The sequence below is a fragment of the Salmo salar genome, chromosome ssa12 (genome assembly GCF_905237065.1).
Source record: "Salmo salar chromosome ssa12, Ssal_v3.1, whole genome shotgun sequence".
Taxonomy (NCBI): Eukaryota; Metazoa; Chordata; class Actinopteri; order Salmoniformes; family Salmonidae; genus Salmo; species Salmo salar.
Genome location: NC_059453.1, coordinates 90791597 through 90812099, shown reverse-complemented (window position 1 = coordinate 90812099; position 20503 = coordinate 90791597). Strand labels below are relative to the sequence as shown.

Sequence of the window (20503 nt, the reverse complement as noted above, 5' to 3'; positions counted from 1 at the left end):
CAGTCTTGTGATTATTGGGTTGATGTGAAGCTACATCTACTACTTCACTCTGTTTTATGATTATTACCTGAGGAAGTCAGTGGGACGGATGTCATTTTCAGCTTTTCAGGTGTAGGCCTTCGGTACTTAAGTCTTTTACCGGTGAAATGACTTTATATACAGTATGTATTTATGCAGCTAATTTAGCTTTATGTACATCCACTGTTCTGGATTTTCCAGACCTCCCACCGACCTCCCACCGACCTCTCAGCGACCTCTCAGCGACCTCTCAAGGACCTCTCAGCGACCTCTCAAGGACCTCTCACAGACCTCTCAAGGACCTCTCAGTGACCTCTCAGTGACCTCTCAGCGACCTCTCAAGGACCTCTCACCAATCTCTCAGTGACCTCTCAGCGACCTCTCAAGGACCTCTCACCGACCTCTCACCAACCTCTCAGTGACCTCTCACCAACCTCTCACCGACCTCTCAGCGACCTCTCACCAACCTCTCAGTGACCTCTCAGCGACCTCTCAGTGACCTCTCAGCGACCTCTCAAGGACCTCACAACAACCTCTCAGCGACTTCTCAAGGACCTCTCACCGACCTCTCAACGGCCTCTCAAGGACCTCTCACCGACCTCTCAACGACCTCTCAAGGACCTCTCACCGACCTCTCACCAACCTCTCAGCGACCTCTCAGTGACCTCTCAGCGACCTCTCAGTGACCTCTCAGCGACCTCTCAGCGACCTCTCACCAACCTCTACCCTGTGTGTGTCTTTGATTCTAAATAGTCCCTTTTGATGGACAGGTGTAGCTTCAACCTCTTTGTGTTTGTAAAGGCTGAATATCCTGGACTGACTCCAGATATAAAGTATGAAAGTGAATGACTCCTCGTCACTGATTCAGAGGGGGTACTCTGCTCTCAAGCGGACAAAGAGTAACGGACAAAATAGTTTGCTTCTGCTGCAGCATTCTCTGTAAAATACAAGGCGTTGCTATGGTGCTCCACGCTGCTCCACACATCCACTCTGTTTCACGATCCAGCTGCAGCTGCTGATATGGGAGTGACTTGTCCAGGTTAGCTTTATCAAAATGGATATCATAGCTGCTGCTGTGTGTGTGTGTGTGTGTGTGTGTGTGTGTGTGTGTGTGTGTGTGTGTGTGTGTGTGTGTGGGACCCCTAAAACCCAATGTGTTCTTTAGGTGTAGTAGGGTTCAGGTTCCATGGTGGTGTGATGATAATAGTGCTATGATCATCACACACACACACACACACACACACACACACACACACACACACACACACACACACACACACACACACACACACACACACACACACACACACACCACCACACACACACACACACCACCATGGTGTCTCTGCATAACACCATGCTGTCAGAGAGACCTGCGATGATTATTCCTAATAATGCAGTGTAATTGTGTTAGTCTGACAGATGGCCTCACTTTGAAGACACCTGACAACACCGCTGACACGGCTGTCAGTGTAGGTTAGTCTCTGCATGCAAGTCTTACTGTACATGTACATACGTTGCATAGTATTACTGTAATGATCCTAAAACCTACGTATGCACATGATATATACTGCCTGTCTGTTGTAACAACATGCTCTGTGATTGCACTGTACCCGACCTACCTACAGTATACAGCTGCCGAGCCTTCTCGGTCATCTCTTAGTCAAACCCATCCTTACTAACTTTCATTTAGACGTCTGTGAGTTCACTGGTCTCCTCTCTCCTAGGGGACCACACACACACACACACACACACACACTCACACACTCACACACACACACACACACACACACACACACACACACACACACACACACAGCGAACCACCCAGGGAATCCGAGCACGTGTTAAAAATCTACCAGCAACACATTATCAGATCAATAACCATTCGTCAAAATATGTCTTCATCCAGCACTCAACACACTTCCAGTAGTGTAAAATGCACATGAGGGGGCAGCAGGTAGCCTAGTGTTTAGAGTGTTGGGCCAGTAACCGAAAGGTTGCTGGATCGAATCCCTGACCTGACAAGGTAAAAATCTGTCGTTCTGACCCTGAACAAGGCAGTTAACCCACTGTTCCCCGGTAGGCCGTCATTGTAAATAATAATTTGTTCTTAACTGACTTGCCTAGTTACATAAAGGTTACATTTAAAAATACTCTGAGCAGAGCAAAATTACAGTTGGTGGTACAGTAACTGAAAAAGTTGGGTACCACTGGAGTACTGTAGCATTAGCTGCTGCTCACTGCACAACACAAATAGTGTCTGTGTCCAAATAGCACCGTATCTTCCATAGAGTATTGGCCCTGATCAACAATAGTGCACTACTAGGGGATAGGATGCCATTTGTGATGCAGTCAGTGTATACATTAAATGTCCAATGCAGCCATTTTAATTCAACGTCAAATAATTTCTGGGTAACAATTAACTACCTTCCTGTGATTGTTTTCAATTAAAATGGTCAAAAAGAAACAAAAAATTGCTTGTAATCAAAGAGTAATTGTTGAAGCAGGAATTTTGCTAGGACTGTTTGGAAGTTGTCTGAGTGGGTAGGGGAAAACTGAAAATGTGCTGTTATTGGCAGAGAGGCTTGAGAGTCTTTCTTATTGGTCTATTAAGTAATTTACCATCTTGGGATGTCACCTGGAAAACCAAAACTCTATTATTCTCATTTTCAGAATTTCACAGTATTATTCCAACCTCATAGTGTGTAAATATATATAAAACACAGGAAAATCACGTTTTTGACTGCACTGGGCCTTTAACGTGAGATTAGAGTACAGTAGTCAGAGACAAACAGCAACATGAGGTTGTTATTGGCTTCAATGATTGATTGCAAATGAGGAGAGTTTTGGCACAAACCGGTCTGTTCTCAGTGTGGGGGCTGTTCAAATCAAATCAAATCAAATTTATTTTTATATAGCCCTTCGTACATCAGCTGATATTCTCAAAGTGCTGTACAGAAACCCAGCCTAAAACCCCAAACAGCAAGCAAAGCATGTGAAAGAAGCACGGTGGCTAGGAAAAACTCCCTAGGAAAAACTCCCTAGAAAGGCCAAAAACCTAGGAAGAAACCTAGAGAGGAACCAGGCTATGAGGGGTGGCCAGTCCTCTTCTGGCTGTGCAGGGTGGATATTATAACAGAACATGGTCAAGATGTTAAAATGTTAAAATGTTCATAAATGACCAGCATGGTCAAATAATAATAATCATAGTAGTTGTCGAGGGTGCAACAAGCACGTCCGGTGAACAGGTCAGGGTTCCATAGCCGCAGGCAGAACAGTTGAAACTGGAGCAGCAGCACGGCCAGGTGGACTGGGGACAGCAAGGAGTCATCATACCAGGTAGTCCTAAGGCATGGTCCTAGGGCTCAGGTCCTCCGAGAGAAAGACAGAAAGAGAGAAAGAGAGAATTAGAGAGAGCATATTTAAATACACACAGGACACCGGATAAGACAAGAGAAATACTCCAGATGTAACAGACTGACCCTAGCCCCCGACACATAAACTACTGCAGCATAAATACTGGAGGCTGAGACAGGAGGGATCAGAAGACACTGTGGCCCCATCCGATGATACCCCGGACAGGGCCAAACAGGCAGGATATAACCCCACCCACTTTGCCAAAGCACAGCCCCCACACCACTAGAGGGATGTCTCCAACCACCAACTTACCGTCCTAAGACAAGGCCGAGTATAGCCCACAACGATCTCCGCCATGGCACAACCCAAGGGGGGGGCGCCAACCCAGACAGGAAGACCACGTCAGTGACTCAACCCACTCAAGTGACGCACCCCTCCCATGGACGGCATGGAAGAACACCAGTAGGCCAGTGACTCAGCCCCTGTAAAAGGGTTAGAGGCAGAGAATCCCAGTGGAAAGAGGGGAACCGGCAAGGCAGAGACAGCAAGGGCGGTTCGTTGCTCCAGCCTTTCCGTTCACCTTCACACTCCTGGGCCAGACTATACTTAATCATAGGACCTATTGAAGAGATAAGTCTTCAGTAAAGACTTAAAGGTTGAGACTGAGTCTGCGTCTCTCACATTGGTAGGCAGACCATTCCATAAAAATTGAGCTCTATAGGAGAAAGCCCTATCTCCAGCCGTTTGCTTAGAAATTCTAGGGACAATTAGGAGGCCTGCGTCTTGTGACCGTAGCGTACGTGTAGGTATGTACGGCAGGACCAAATCGGAAAGATAGGTAGGAGCAAGCCCATGTAATGCTTTGTAGGTTAGCAGTAAAACCTTGAAATCAGCCCTTGCCTTAACAGGAAGCCAGTGTAGGAAGGCTAGCACTGGAGGAATATGATAAAAAATGTTGGTTCTAGTCAGGATTCTAGCAGCCGTATTTAGCACTAACTGAAGTTTATTTAGTGCTTTATCCGGGTAGCCGGAAAGTAGAGCATTGCAGTAGTCCAGCCTAGAAGTAACAAAAGCATGGATTAATTTTTCTGCGTCAATTTTGGACAGAAAATTTCTGTTTTTTGTAATATTACGTAGATGGAAAAAAGCTGTCCTTGAAACAGTCTTGATATGTTCTTCAAAAGAGAGATCAGGGTCCAGAGTAACGCCGAGGTCCTTCACAGTTTTATTTGAGACGACTGTACAACCATCCAGATTAATTGTCAGATTCAACAGAAGATCTCTTTGTTTCTTGGGACCTAGAACAAGCATCTCTGTTTTGTCCGAGTTTAAAAGTAGAAAGTTTGCAGCCATCCACTTCTTTATGTCTGAAACACAGGCTTCTAGCGAGGGCAATTTTGGGGCTTCACCATGTTTCATTGAAATGTACAGCTGTGTGTCGTCCGCATAGCAGTGAAATTTAACATTATGTTTTCGAATGACATCCCCAAGAGGTAAAATATATAGTGAAAACAATAGTGGTCCTAAAACGGAACCTTGAGGAACACCGAAATTTACAATTGATTTGTCAGAGGACAAACCATTCACAGAGACAAACTGATATCTTTCTGTGTGTGTGTGTGTGTGTGTCTGTGTGTGTGTGTCTGTGTGCGTGCGTGCGTGTGTGTGTGCGTGTGTGTGTGTGTGTGTGTGTGTGTGTGTGTGTGTGTGTGTGTGTGTGTGTGTGTGTGTGTGTGTGTGTGTGTGTGTCTGTGTGCGTGCGTGCGTGTGGCAGTGTGCGTGTGGCAGTGACGTGATTGATAAGACATGAAGGGAGAACAAGAGAAGATTTCTAGTCAATCACCTGTTGTGAATAACCACTTCATAGTTTGTGGATTAAAGTCGTGTCACCTGTCCGAACAAACCAAAGCTCCCGTCCATTACATTCACATGTAAAATCGACTTTACTGTGTAAAACAATTCACAAACAAAGTTCATTAAAAAAATATATATATGTTTTGTGTCTTGAATCAAGGGATAAAGAAAAGCCATCGAAGTCATCTGGCAACCTACAGGTAACTGCCAAAATAAAGGAAACTCTTGAGTAAATGAGGGATACAAAGTATATTGAAAGCAGGTGCTTCCACAGAGGTGCAGTTCCTGAGTTAATTAAGCAAATAACATCCCATCATGCTTAGGGTCATGTATAAAAATGCCCAGGTGCCCATTATTTTTGCTACCATGTGTGTGTGTGTGTGTGTGTGTGTGTGTGTGTGTGTGTGTGTGTGTGTGTGTGTGTGTGTGTGTGTGTGTGTGTGTGTGTGTGTGTGTGTGTGTGTGTGTGTGTGTGTCGCTTCCCTCCAACAGAATTCCAGACACTTCTAGAATCTATGCCAAGGTGCATTGGCAGTTACCTGTACATACTATGAAATGAGAATGATAATTAATACTGTCCGTTAAAACCTTGAATCTGAATCTCCTTGACACAAACTCACTTTTGCTCTCTCTTTATCCCCCCACTCTCTACCCTCTCTCTTTCTCTCTCCCTCTCTCTGACTCTCTCTCCACAGGTGCAGGGACTGGAGAAGCAGGTGGCGAAGAACTACCCGGGACTAGACCTGGGTCCAGCAGGCTCTGTGATGAAGACCCTACCGTATAGCATAGGAGGTAGAGCCGTAGGCACCGGAGGAGGGACCGCAGGGGGAGTTAAACCCCCCTACCAAACAACCTCCCGCATCTTCTCCACAGGCATGGACGGGGTCGGCAACCCGCCAATGAAGCCCCCTCTGAAAAGTCCCACCTATAGCTTCCTCAACCCGTACGACTGGGCCAAGAATCAGTCTCTTCTCCTGGACCAGACAGGCTATCGTAACAAACGCAAACCCTCACTGAAGACGGCCCAGAAGACCAAGAAGATCTTTGGCTGGGGAGATTTCTACTTCAACGTGAAAACCATGAAGTTCAGCCTCTTGGTCACTGGGAAGATCGTGGACCACATCAACGGCACGTTCACCGTCTACTTCCGCCACAACTCGTCCAGTCTCGGTAACGTCTCTGTGAGTATCGTCCCTCCAACTAAAGTAGTGGAGTTCGAGGTTCTCCAGCACCACCAACCGGGCCTCCACGCCCAACTCCACCCTGAGCTTCACACCCAGATCACTCAACAACAGACCCCGCACCAGTCCACCTTCGACCCCAAGGAGGTAAAGACCTTCAACTGCCGGGTGGAGTACGAGAAGACTAACCGCTCCAAGAAGCCCAAGCCCTGCCTCTACGACCCGTCTCAGACCTGCTTCTCAGAGCACACTCAGTCCCACGCCGCCTGGCTCTGCGCCAAACCTTTCAAAGTCATCTGTATCTTCATCTCCTTCTTTAGCATCGATTATAAGCTGGTTCAAAAAGTGTGTCCGGACTACAACTTCCAGAGCGAACACCCTTACCTTGGATAAGAGAGGAGCGAGGAGATGGAGAGGAGAAAGTCTTGAGCGTGTTTTGAGGGGATCTGTTTAAGCAAAGGGCCAAACGCAGAATCACTAATCTTGATCTCTCGCTTGAGCAGAGAATGTGTAGTTATTATGCAAGGTGATTTGTAGATCAGTGATCCTGCGCAGTCCGACTGCAATGTGTTGTAGTCGATCTCGAACATGCACAATGTCAGGACCGATGACGACGGGGTAGTCTTTTTTTCTGCTCTCAACCTCCCGTTGGATTGTGGATATTATTCAAATGAAGTACTGGTTGTCAACATCATAGATTATATAAATATGGCAGATTTTTTCAAACGATTTACGTAAAAACATTTGTGTTATTTGTCTTTGATTTGAATGTAAATAATGTAAAAAAAAATCTATACAGCTCTTAGAAATTGGTTATTATCAGTGTTAATTCATTTTTGTCTGTTGGAGAAATCGAATTTAAAACATCAAAACAAGCTTGGAAGTATGGACGTTTAAGTTGATGACTTCATATTCTCCCTGGTGATATAAATGTCTCATGCTGTCCTTGTGTAATCTCGGAACCCAGAACCTTGGAACCCGGAACCAAATTTAATGTGCGCAACAGTCTGTCACAAGAGACCAGTCTTTGTATGGCATTATAGGTTCTAGAAGATTTTCATGGTTTCAGTCTTACTTTTCGAATCCTGGATACAAGATCATGATTACGAAGTCCTGGAGTTATATGGATACAATACGATATTGTATACCGTACTGGGATTTCTTTTCACATCCTATTAAATTTTACATTCACTTAACACATTTATTAGGCATTATATGAGGCAAGAGTGTTGTATGAGGCAGAAGCATTGTATGAGGCAGGAGCATTATTGTATTAGGCAAGAGCATTGTATGAGGCATTATATAAGGAAATAAATATTCATCAAATGATAATATCTGATCAGGAATTTATTCAGCTGGGTAATATCAAAACATAACTATTCTACAGGATGTTTCTGTCCAATCAGAATATTGTACATGTATGTCCAAAGAAATAAAGATCATGGATACCTTTTTGGAGAATGTATGAATGGTTTAATTTTACATTAGGAGAGAAATAGAACAAAATAAATGAATCTTAAAGGAATCTTTAGTTTGACATCATGATTTTCCTCATTCACATTCAGTCTGTCTTTCTTCTTTCTTTCTTAATTTCTTTCTTTCTTTCCAACCATTCCTATACCTCTATTCATATACTATGTATCAATGTTGGCTCTCTCTCTCTCTCTCTCTCTCTCTCTCTCTCTCTCTCTCTCTCTCGCTCTCTTGGTACATTCACATTCAGGGAAATTGCCCAGGCTAGATTGTAGTCTGCAGATGTTCATTAGATAACCCAGTCCGAGTGCTTACTTGGATTGTACTCTATATCCTATTATGTTATTGATCAATGACGTTCAGATGGAATGAAAGTCCCGGAGCTCTACTACCCATGTATCTTCTGGATCCGCTCAGGACACACACACACACACACACACACACAGACACACACACACACACACACACACACACACACACACACACACACACACACACACACACACACACTCACACACACACACACACACACACACACACACACCCATGTATCTTCTGGAGCGGTTCAGGATACAGAGATTGATGTAGTTCCACGTACCAGGAGACCACCTCTTTATCACATACTCACTGTTGTGTTTGAGAAGGATATCCATGTTATGATCCACTCTATGATACATCTCCTTGACTCCTGTGACTTTGTCTTTGTCTCTCTCTCTTTCTCTCTCTCTCTCTCTCTGTCTCTCTCTCTCTTTCTCTCTCTCTCGCTCTCTCTCTCTCTCTCTCTCTCTCTCTCTCTCTCTCTCTCACTCCCCCACCCTCTGTCTATCGCTGTCACAAACCCTTTGTGTGTGTGTCTGTCTGTGTGTGTGTGTGTGTGTGTGTGTGTGTGTGTGTGTGTGTGTGTGTGTGTGTGTGTGTGTGTGTGTGTGTGTGTGTGTGTGTGTGTGTGTGTCTGTGTGTCTGTGTGTGTGTTCAATAATAAATCAGCCAAGTAAAAAAGTACACAGGTAATGCAACACTATCTTTCGTAGCGAGGACAGTGTGTTGATATTGCGTCCTCTGTACATATCCACATAGCCAAGGTGAACAGCCTGTGTCCAGGTCCTAAGGACTGAAGTGAACCTGACTAGACAAACAATATCGCCAGCCCTTCAGTCTATAGTGCCATGTTGTATTTGCTGACCATATTTGTTTTTGAAAAATTGTAACAAGCAAGGTAAGCAAACATAGTCTACAATGGATGAAGGAGCCCTTGGATGTAGATATTAAGTAAGGCAGGAAGTATGCATGTCTGATGTAGCCTATGTATTGATATTTCAGTGCAACATGTTTTACAGACAGAAGGATCATAATCATGCAATATTTGACAAAATAATCACATAACACAAATGACACACCATCCAATAGAAGGGAGAAAAGCTGCTCTTGTTATAGATTATTTAACTGATCATTTTCACACATTTAATACTTTTATATTTCATAGGATTCTGTAACGTTCACGGCTGATAACACATGTGAAAAAATTACGTCACTCTTGTGTAATGCATAAAAACTACAAATCCCAGACACCCTGTCGGCGATGTAAAAAACGCAAAGCATCCGCCTCTTCCACTGACTGATCAACTTCAAAACAGCCTTTCTTAACGTGACCCTCTCACAGAGTGAGGTGGTTAGATTGAACGTTGCTGGCCTTTTGAAATCGTACAAATATGCTGTCATTTACGTTGAGGCAAATTACACGGGTGAGTGAGTACTTATTGATTTAGTCAACGTTACTCAACGATAGATCTCGCTAGCTGGCTCGCTTCATATCAAATTACAGCAGAATAGCATGCATGGCCAGGCAGGTGGCTAGCTAAGGCAGCCACGTTTGCAGCTGTATATCATTATACTAGCTAGCTATCTGGTTAGCTTAAAGGCTACTGAACAGTGTGGCAAATTAGGTTGCCAAAAGCTAAACTAGCTGGATTGGTATGGTGCACGGACAGCTAGTTAGCTAGTTAGCTAAGCTAATTACCCACCCACGTTAATGTTATCTGACTTGACTGGCTGGCTAACTACTGTAGTTAGCTAGGCTTTACTCCTGGAGAGACCACACACACACACACACACAATGTTGTCTGTTAATGGTTGTGTACACACGTTGAAATGTGTTGCCATGGTTTTTGATCATAGGAAAATGAGATGGTCCCAACATGTGTTTGGTAAGTCTCCCTCCCACGTTTACCTCGCACATCTCTGCACCACTGGGGCCAGTTTCCCAAGTGTTTGGTATGACATTAGGAACTAACTGTAACCTTGAGTGATTACCCCTCTAATGTAAGTAGCTCTGTAATATAGTTAATTAACCCTTAGCGTAGTTACACGATATGGATAGCAAACTCGTCCAATGTATACACTTAGGCTTCCATGGTTACAGTTAAACTGGGGAGTTTAATCTCAAACACAAATTATACTGTTACTTTTCAAGCTACATTCGTCTAGTTTTGGACTTGAAAGAAAATATTTCTTATTTTAAGATTTTTTAAATGTATTTATTTTTTAACATTTTAAAATATATATATATTAGTCCTATCTGAATGTATAAACAATTTGAAGTGATGTGAATATGTTTCACGTTTTGACAGTAGTTGATAGATAAAATGTTTGTGGACTTTGATGGATCCAATGTTATGGATCCTTTCAGAGGGAGTTTGCGTTGCACAAATTACAAATGTTCTTTATAAACTTCAAGCATTTTCCTAGACGGGGCCGTATCTGAAAGCTCAAAGTGCAAAATACAGATTTTCTGCAAGAACAGTCAGTAAATATTAACCCTTCTCAAGGTAGTAATTTTACAGTTGGAATATAGTCTAGCTTTTAATTGCACCAGTCAGCTAATAAGGAACCTAATAGCTTGATGTTTATTATGTAAGTATCAAGGTAGTATGTCTGTCTGCATGGGGCTAATAAATCAAACTGTCACAACACTTTCAATGGCCAGTCTATGTATTCACCATCTCTCACTCTCCAAGCATGCAACAGGTTTGTGTATCAGAGGCAGCCCGTACAGTAACCTTTGTCTCTCTAAGTTATTGATCTGTTAGCATCCAGGATTGGAGCCTAGACATAGCACCTTTTGTGAGTTAAAAAGCTTGTGCTATGCATGTGATGTTGTTTTTGAAAATGGGCTACATGATGGTTAGCCTAATCTCAGCACCCAGATCCAAATCAAGGTTGTCATGAGAGACTGTAGGCTACGTGATGAGTTAGGGAGGCCATTTCACACTGAGCGAGCCGAACACCTGTGAAGTGGTAACCTTCTCAACTGTGGATTATAAGTTTGACTGGACAAGGAAGTGAGAATCTGTTCTGCAGACAAACTAATGTAGGGCAGTTGATGCAAGGCCTGCTCTTTGGGTTAATGTTGCCTATTAAGATGACTGAATGGTTTGCATGCTTCTCCTATTGTGCTAATCTGTTATGAATGCATCCTAATGCAATTTCAAAGATCTCACGAGTTGCCGTCTGTATGGTGGCGTGCACTCATGTAGAAATAAGGTGGCCTGGCCTTAATCACTTTACTGGAGTTTTTAGGTCCAAGGCCCATCATCTCTGAACTACTTACTGTCTGTAATCATATATCTTCCTCCTGGGCTTTCATTTTGCAGGAGTGGCTGTTTTAACTTCAGTAAAGTAGGCCTACCAGAAAGTAGTGGATTAGTTATGCATATGTGGCACTTGAGGAAGACTCCCTTGAAGTTTACTTCATGCAGTTCAAAAGTGCTCACAGCAGATGTGTTTTTTGTTGTTGTTGAAAATAAGTGCATTTGCCATATAATGTACACATAACTAGACTACATTATGTGGCTAGTTTCAACGAGTTTAGGACTGTACTAGCGTGTTCTGTCTACACTGTTTCTTCATGGCCATATTGTAACTTTCTTGTCGATCTGCATCTGTTAAAGAGCCCCTTGTACTATTGAACCTTTATTGAACCTTTATTGAACCTTTATTGAACCTTTATTGAACCTTTATTTAACTAGGGAAGTCAGTTAACAAATTCTTATTTACAATGACGGCCTACAAACAGTGGGTTAACTGCCTTGTTCAGGGGCAGAACGACATATTTGTACCTTGTCAGCTCGGGGATCTTGCAACCTTTCAGTTACTAGTCCACTAGGCTACCTCAACCACTAGGCTACCTGCCGCTACCTACTATAACTCTGACATGCTGACTCCACCGTATTAACTGGGTTGATATTCCCATGTTATTGCCTCCGGAGGAGCCAAAGCTCGGTTTTGGCCAATGAGCTCAGTGGTCTGTGCACACACCCCTGACCTGTAGCCTCTGTCTCATCTCAAGGCCACTGCAAGGGGGTGAGCTGGAGTTAGACCAGAGCACAAGCTGAGGACTGCGTAGCCACATGTACAGTCAGTATTAGACTAGTATTTTGAGAATCATGGTTTTCATTACATTTGGAATGGGCTGGATTTTAAAGTCTGTGGTTGTTTTAGGATCCTTGGCTTGCTTGTTGGCTTTAATTGGCTATAGCCTGCATGTCTTAAGCTTTCCATTTTAATATGAAGTATGAACTTACAAGTGAATGTTAGAGAAGTCTTAGCCTAATTAGCTCTCGGGGGGGGGCTCCCGAGTGGCACTGTGGTCTGTGGTCTAAGGCACTGCATCTCAGTGCTAGAGGCGTCACTACAGACCCTGGTTCGATTCCATGCTGTATCACAACCGGCCGTGATTGGGAGTCCCATAGGGCGGTGCACAATTGGCTCAGCGTCGTTAGGGTTTGGCCGGGGTAGGCCGTCATTGCCCAGTTAAATAAAGGCTAAATAAATAAATAATGTCATTTAAATAAATAAATAAAACATTTACTTGGGCAAAGACTGTTCCTCGGTGAGACAGGAGTGTCAGAATTCCAATCTAGTATCTAGGGGAGCAGACATTCTCAGTTCCCGGCGAGACCTAACCTTAAGTTCTGTGTTAGGCTTCACTGAAAAACACTCCATATCAGTATTACGTTGATTTCATCTCCCCATTTTCTAAAGACCGTTCTAATACTTTATCTTGGCCAGGTCGCAGTTGCAAATGAGAACTTGTTCTCAACTAGCTTACCTGGTTAAATAAAGGTGAAATAATTTTTTTTCAATATATACATACATACAATACAATGCCCTGAAACCACCAGATACGCAGGCCAGATGTTTCATGGTGATGGCCTTTACCAAAGAGCTTCAAAAGAGAAATAGTTTTTCAAATCCGTTTCTGAAGAGGCAAAGTGATTTGTTGAGATCTGTATTTATTTACCCAGGAAAAAAAGTTGTTTAAAAAGGCATTGGCAAGAATTCTGTGTTGCTGCCAATCGACCAGCACCTGATTTTTAAAATTAAAAATACTGCAGGCATAATCTAGATAGCCTCTCTAAAACTCACCAATGACAAACCATCATTAACATCACTGTTACTTGTGTTTAAAAACAGAAGTGTTTGCACAGATGCCTACAAGTAAAACATCAAGAGCAGCAGAAAGGATCCAGTTTGTTTAGCCTAGGCCTACATGTAAACACTGGATGTAGACAACAGATCTGTTCCTTGAACTGCCCTCTCAACTGTCAGTGGCCCCCTCAACTGTCAGTGGCCCCCTCAACTGTCAGTGGCCCCCTCAACTGTCAGTGGCCCCCTCAACTGTCAGTGGCCCCCTCAACTGTCAGTGGCCCCCTCAACTGTCAGTGGCCTATAACAAGGGGTTATCGTTGTTGTGATGTTTTGGAGGCTTTGTACCTCTAGACTGAAGCCCTGCTGATTGTTCCTGTGACGCCCGCCTCGTCACACACAGGCTGTGTTCAGCCAGACGTCAACCCCCTTCACCCTGGCCAGTTTTCTCCTTTTTTTCTCCCTGGCTCTGTCCTCCTTGTCATCCCAGCTGAATCAGAGGGCAATTTGTAACGGCAGTTCTCCTATTAGTCAGTGACGGGAAGAGAGGGAGCGTCTGTTAGCCTGACTGATACTGCTGCCCTGTTTACACCCCTCTCTTGCCCTTGTCTCCTCCTTACTCACTCTTCTCTGTCACCCGTGTTACAAGGCTGATTGTAGTTTCACACCAGGCCTGATGGACAGCAGTCATCTGGAAAATGGACTCCTCTTCAACTACCCAGAGGAAGATGACAGAAATAATCAGTTAAAATGGAATGATAGTTGGATTTTTTTTATTTATTTTTTTAACAGCCAAATAGGATAGTAGCAGGCCAGGCCTAGAGGCCGGCCAGACAGGAAATGACAAACCAGTGCATCGTCAACCTCATGACAGTGTGTGATGCCTCAGTACCTCCTTACTAGAACATATCGACAACATGCTGATCTCATGTACTCTTCTCATCACTAGTTTCTCATCCAGTTCACCTTCAAAAGACATTGATCTGTTGTCTAAATATAGTGCTGCCAACAACAGTGACAGATCTGGTCCTTAGCATCTACACATCCTCTCACTACTTCTCTAGGATCAATTAATCATGCTCTTTTTTTAATGAATACAGTGTAATGATGTGGGGGGTGCAGCAGGCAGAGCGGGCCTCAGGGAGGAGAAGTGTGATCTCTTTGTTTAGAGGAGACTGCTGTCCAGGCTAGACAGAGGTGGGAGTAGGGCCGGGCGACATATCAAGGTTTTTTTCAATATATTCGAGTTTGTTTTAGCACGATATGGAAAATGCCTGTATCGGAAGAATGGAGGTTCTGCTATAATGTTGTAAAGTTTTACAAATGCAGCATCTCACTGTCTCTTCTCTGTCAGCCCAATGTCCAATCATGTCCCAATTACGTGACAACACGTGCACAGAGATTATCCACAAATCACAACCCTAGACAGCCTTTCACAAATTGTAACCACGCCGGAGAAGTGTAGCGGTGGTAAGAGTTAGAGGTCGACCGATTTTAATCGGAATGGCAGATTTAATTAGGGCCGATTTCAAGTTTTCATAACAATCGGCATTTTTGGACACCGATTATGGCCGATTACATTGCACTCCACGAGGAGACTGCGTAGCAGGCTGACTACCTATTATGCGAGTGCAGCAAGGAGCCAAGGTAAGGTGCTAGCTAGCATTAAACTTATCTTATAAAAAAACTATCAATCTTAACATAATCACTAGTTAACTACACATGGTTGATATTACTAGTTTATCTAGCTTGTCCTGCGTTGCATATAATCGATGCGGTGCCTGTTAATTTGTCATTGAATCACAGCCTACTTCGCCAAATGGGTGATTTAACAAGCGCATCCGTGAAAAAAGCACTGTCGTTGCACCAATGTACCTAACCATAAACATCAATGCCTTTCTTAAAATCAATACACAAGTATATATTTTTAAACCTGCATATTTAGTTAATATTGCCTGCTAACATGACTTTCTTTTAACTAGGGAAATTGTGTCACTTCTCTTGTGTTCTGTGCAAGCAGAGTCAGGGTATATGCAGCAGTTTGGGCCGCCTGGCTCGTTGCGAACTTTGAAGACTATTTCTTCCTAACAAAGACCGTAATAAATTTGCCACAATTTTACATAATTATGACATAACATTGAACATTGTGCAATGTAACAGCAATATTTAGACTTATGGATGACACCCGTTAGATAAAATACAGAACGGTTCTGTATTTCACTGAAATAATAAACATTTTGTTTGAGATGATAGTTTCCGGATTTGACCATATTAATGACCTAAGGCTCGTATTTCTGTGTGATATTATAATTAAGTCTATGATTTGATATAGGAGTCTGACTGAGTGGTGGTAGGCAGCAGCAGGCTCGTAAGCATTCATTCAAACAGCACTTTACTGTGTTTGCCAGCAGCTCTTCAAGCCTATCAACTCCCGAGATTAGGCTGGCAATACTATAGTACCTATTAGAACATCCAATAGTCAAAAGGTATATGAAATACAAATGGTATAGAGAGAAATAGTCCTATAATAACTAAAACCTCTTACCTGGGAATATTGAAGACTCATGTTAAAAGGAACCACCAGCTTTCGTATGTTCTCATGTTCTGAGCAAGGAACTTAAACGTTAGCTTTTTTACATGGCACATATTGCACTTTTACTTTCTTCTCCAGCACTTTGTTTTTGCATTATTTAAACCAAATTGAACATGTTTCATTATTTATTTGAGACTAAATTGATTTTATTGATGTATTATATTAAGTATAAATAAGTGTTCATTCAGTATTGTTGTAATTGTCATTATTACATGTATAAAACTCTAAGAGTTCCACGAAAATGGAAAGTGAGGATGCCAGCTCAGCTTCTCGTGAGGATGAAATCATCCACGAAAAGTGCAGCAGTGTTTTTTCAGTAATATGGAAGTGGTTCGGGTTTAAGCGGTCTGATATTCAGCAAACCAATGTCATGTGCAAAATGTGTCGAAAGACAATTGCTATGAAAAGCAGCAGCACAACTAAGAAACGTTTGCGGTGGAAGGAGCTCAATTACATAGCGAAATATATGGTCCCAATCTTTACAGTAGAAAAGCTAGGCTTTAAAAAGCTGCTAGGTACAGTTGACCACAAATATCAGCTGCCAAGCCGCAAGTATTTCACGGAAGAAGCCCTGCCGCGATTATACACTGCTACCCGCGAAAGAGGCGCAGAGAAGCTGGCTAGTGTTTATTTTTCCACCACAGCCGATCTATGGTCGAGTAGAACCAGTCCACTACATAAATGAAGACTGGAAATTGCAAAAATTGTCTGCCTTCAGACGTCGTACTTCCCTGAGGATCATACGGGTGAAGTAATAGCCCAGGTCTCAGAGACTCTCTGGCATGGTGGAAGATGATCATACTGGTGAAGTAATAGCCCAGGTCTCAGAGACTCTCTGGCATGGTGGAAGATGATCATACTGGTGAAGTAATAGCCCAGGTCTCAGAGACTCTCTGGCATTGTGGAAGATGAGTGAAGACTGACAGGTGTGCATGACAACTGACAGCAGGAGCAACATGATAAAAGCATTGCGCTTGAACAGCTGGACCCGCCTGCAGTGCTTTGGGTACAGGCTTCACCTCGCCATCGGTAAGTGTGACATTGGATAATTAAAGTGCATTCAAAAAAGTTATGTTCAGGCCAGCTGTAGGCTGTGTTAGTAGTTGTCGTTTTGCCAATCCAATAGCAAATAACCACAGGCTGTTTTTAGTTATAACAAACTAAATTAATACATTTTCAGTCAAAATGATTACATATTCAAACAGCTTGTGGTCAAACGTTCCTCATTCTTCATTCTCACCCCACTTTCCCTCATTCTTCATTCTTTTCAGAGAATGGTGTGAAAGACCCACGAGTTGACCGTGCCATTGGGTTGTGCAAGAAGATGGTCAGCACCTTTTCCTTCAGCTGGAAGAAGAGGAGAGACTTGTCTGGAGCACAGGCTGAGCTCAGTCTACCCACTCACCAGCTCATCACAGGTGGGGGTCAAGACAGAAGATGACAGAACGAATCCTGGAACAAGAAAAGGCCCGGGTCCTGGTCTCGGAGAAGAAAAGCAGGCACCTGGTGCCCAGCTATCAGGATATCGACGTGTTGAAGTCAGTGAACAAAGCCCTTTACAGGAATTCACTACGTTAGTGTCTCCTACCTCAAGCCTGTGATAAACCTGTTCAGCCGCAGCCTCCTGCAGCCAGAGGAAGGTGAGGGCACGCTCACAAAGAAAATCAAGAGTGTCCCACTACAGTATCTCAACGACAAGTACAAAGACCCTGCCGCAGTTGAACTCCTTGATATGTCCTCGCTGGTGGATCCCCGGGCTCAGCACCACATGTATAACAGATGACGACAAGATTGAGAGCATCAAACAAAGATCTGTTTTTAGAGCTGAAGTCTCTGCTTGCTGAGGAAAGCACACATCACCCTGGGCACAACTGTGTGCCAAAGAAAGTGAACCTGTTTCTGAGAAAGGCAAGAAAACACTTGTAAGTTTCTTCAAGACGACAGCACTGTCTTGCCCAGAGTCAGAGGAGGACAACATCAAAACTGAGTTGTCAAGTTACTTGTCAGCTCTTCAGACCCCTGACACAAAGACCCACTTGAGTGGTGGAGGCTCCGTGAGGCCAACATCGCAAGACTAAGCTTGCTAATAAAAAGTACCTGTGTATTCCTGCTACAACTGCCCCTTTTAGAGAGGGACTTTAGCACAGCTGGGAACATTGTGACATGTCACAGGGCATGCCTCAAGCCAGAGTCAGTAGACACGCTTGTGTTCCTCGCCAGAAACTTGTGAAGGACGATATTTTGTTTGACAGAATTGTAAAATTTGATTTATTATTGTGCAAATTCTTCTTAGGGATACCTTTTTTCCCATTATTTTTATTTGATTTGTATACGATGACAGCCTGGTAAGCAGTGTTGCTCGTTTTGGCAGAAATGGGCCTTGAGGCATTGTGTATATATTTTACAATTTTTATAAAGAAAATTCAATTGAGAATTATGTCTTGGCCTTTTGTAATTTGTTTAGAGAAAAATTGAGGTATATATCGTGAATCTTAAAAATTTGTGACAAAAAATGAAGATATTACTTTTAGGCAATATCGCCCAGCCCTAGGTGGGAGGGGGACAGAGGAGAGCTTGATGGAGTGCCACTCTGTTTAGCATTCCACAGTGACACCAGTGCGGAGCGGAGGGGATGCCCTCAGCGCAGACAGATGGACACCCCTATCTGCTCTCTGCTGTAAGCAAGGCTGTGTGGGTGTATGTGCCAGCGTGTGGGCAGACAGCAAAGGACGGGTCCCGTCAGTACTTAATGACCCGTGTGATTTCTTTGTGTGTGGAACGTGTCCCCTGAGGGATCAGGTGGGTGGACCTGAGCTGTCTCCCCAGGACTCCTCACCCCCCTTTCCCTCGGGTGGACCTGAGCTGTCTCCCCAGGACTCCTCACCCCCCTTTCCCTCGGGTGGACCTGAGCTGTCTTCCTCCTCACACACGCGGAGTGGCCCGCAGGCTGACAGAAGGCCAGGAGAGCTGGGTTTCACCATCACCCATTTAATGTGCCAACCTGGTAGGAGAGGATGGGGCCCTAGATATTGTTCCTCATCAGCACCACAGGAGCGAGCTCCAGGTGAAATAAGTGCAGGCCTGCCAGGCAGCTCCTGGAAGATCTAGTACATGTTTCTTAGAGGAAGCAGCCACAGGAGCTCATGAAGGTGAACGATCTGTGATAAAGATTTAATGTTGCAGGCTAATAGATGTGTGTAAATAACCTGTCAACAGAATGAACCTGTTCTATGCTGTGGAGATAGTTGTGTAACAAATAGCCGGTGGTATTTATGACTTTGCAGAATATTTTTGAAGGCATGAAGTCTACTTGTTTTTACAAATATTTTCTCTTTCAGAAGTGGTGTTTTTTTTGTGTGTGTGTGACTCAGGAGATGGACACACACACACCAGACAGTATATAACCCGTACACTCATCTCAATGCCTATAAGTGGTCACCATCATTTGTGTTAATTGTATTTTAATAGCACTATTAAAGTGAAGTTACACATCACCCTGCATTACACCTGAGACTATGGCTCAGTAGGGGGCCTGGGTAAATAGAAGATCATCATTATTAGGCTAGTCCTGCTGTTTAATAAAAGGTGATGAGCTATTTAAATAGCATGCACCCCCCCCCCAACACGGCACTTTTGTAGTAAAACGGAGCTAGGGCCTCTGTTTTAGACAGTTATTCTCTTCTCATCATTGTTGTCATGCCATACTACAGTCAGATCATTTGGCTAAAGTACAACACTGACCTGAGACTAGGTTTGGAAAATCTGACGAGCACAAACAACAATCTTAGTGCGTCAATGCTATCCCTGTTGTAACAGCTGTACAGATAGTAAACTGAGGGCTAAGGGAGAGCTGACTAAACTGCCCAGAACAGGAGCCAGCCTTTATTTAACCAGGAAGTTCCATTGAGGTCAGAAGCCCTCCGTTCCAAGGGGGCTAATAGAAACGGGGTAAATGTGTGGAAAAGGGCTGAAACTGTGTGTGTACCCACACTATCCAGCAGCTAGCTGTATGGGACAGTACTGTATGGAGAACTAGTCAGGCAGAGAACTAGGCATGGTGCTAGCAGCTAGCTGTATGGAAGAGTACTGTATGGAGAGCTAGTCAGGCAGAGAACTAGGCATGGTGCTAGCTGTATGGAACAGTACTGTATGGAGAGCTAGTCAGGCAGAGAACTAGGCATGGTGCTAGCACTAGCTGTATGGAACAGTACTGTATGGAGAACTAGTCAGGCAGAGAACTAGGCATGGTGCTAGCTGTATGGAAGAGTACTGTATGGAGAACTAGTCAGGTAGAGAACTAGACATGGTGCTAGCTGTATGGAGAGTACTGTATGGAGAACTAGTCAGGCAGAGAACTAGGCATGGTGCTAGCTGTATGGAAGAGTACTGTATGGAGAACTAGTCAGGTAGAGAACTAGGCATGGTGCTAGCAGCTGTATGGAGAGTACTGTATGGAGAACTAGTCAGGCAGAGAACTAGGCATGGTGCTAGCTGTATGGAAGAGTACTGTATGGAGAACTAGTCAGGCAGAGAACTAGACATGGTGCTAGCTGTATGGAGAGTACTGTATGGAGAACTAGTCAGGCAGAGAACTAGGCAT

At 43.7% G+C, this 20503-nt stretch overlaps 2 protein-coding genes and 1 long non-coding RNA gene across 3 annotated transcripts in view; all 3 read left to right on the top strand.

Moving 5' to 3' along the window:
* LOC106566119 (neurexophilin-4-like) overlaps positions 1 to 7869 on the top strand; it is an 85239-nt gene extending 77370 nt beyond the window's left edge. The window contains exon 2 of the mRNA XM_014133970.2: positions 5928 to 7869. Within this exon, the coding sequence (XP_013989445.1) occupies positions 5928 to 6806 (879 nt within the window). The 3' untranslated portion in view covers positions 6807 to 7869. The remainder of the gene's footprint in view (positions 1 to 5927) is intronic.
* A 1597-nt stretch (positions 7870 to 9466) lies between these two features.
* Positions 9467 to 20503, top strand: part of shmt2 (serine hydroxymethyltransferase 2 (mitochondrial)) — a 34888-nt gene continuing 23851 nt past the window's right edge. The window contains exon 1 of the mRNA XM_045691910.1: positions 9467 to 9628. Coding sequence (XP_045547866.1) covers positions 9596 to 9628 — 33 coding nt within the window. The 5' untranslated portion in view covers positions 9467 to 9595. The remainder of the gene's footprint in view (positions 9629 to 20503) is intronic.
* Positions 16062 to 18337, top strand: LOC123725571 (uncharacterized). Its single transcript, XR_006758100.1, has 2 exons — positions 16062 to 16932; positions 17175 to 18337. It is a non-coding gene; the product is annotated as an uncharacterized lncRNA (long non-coding RNA).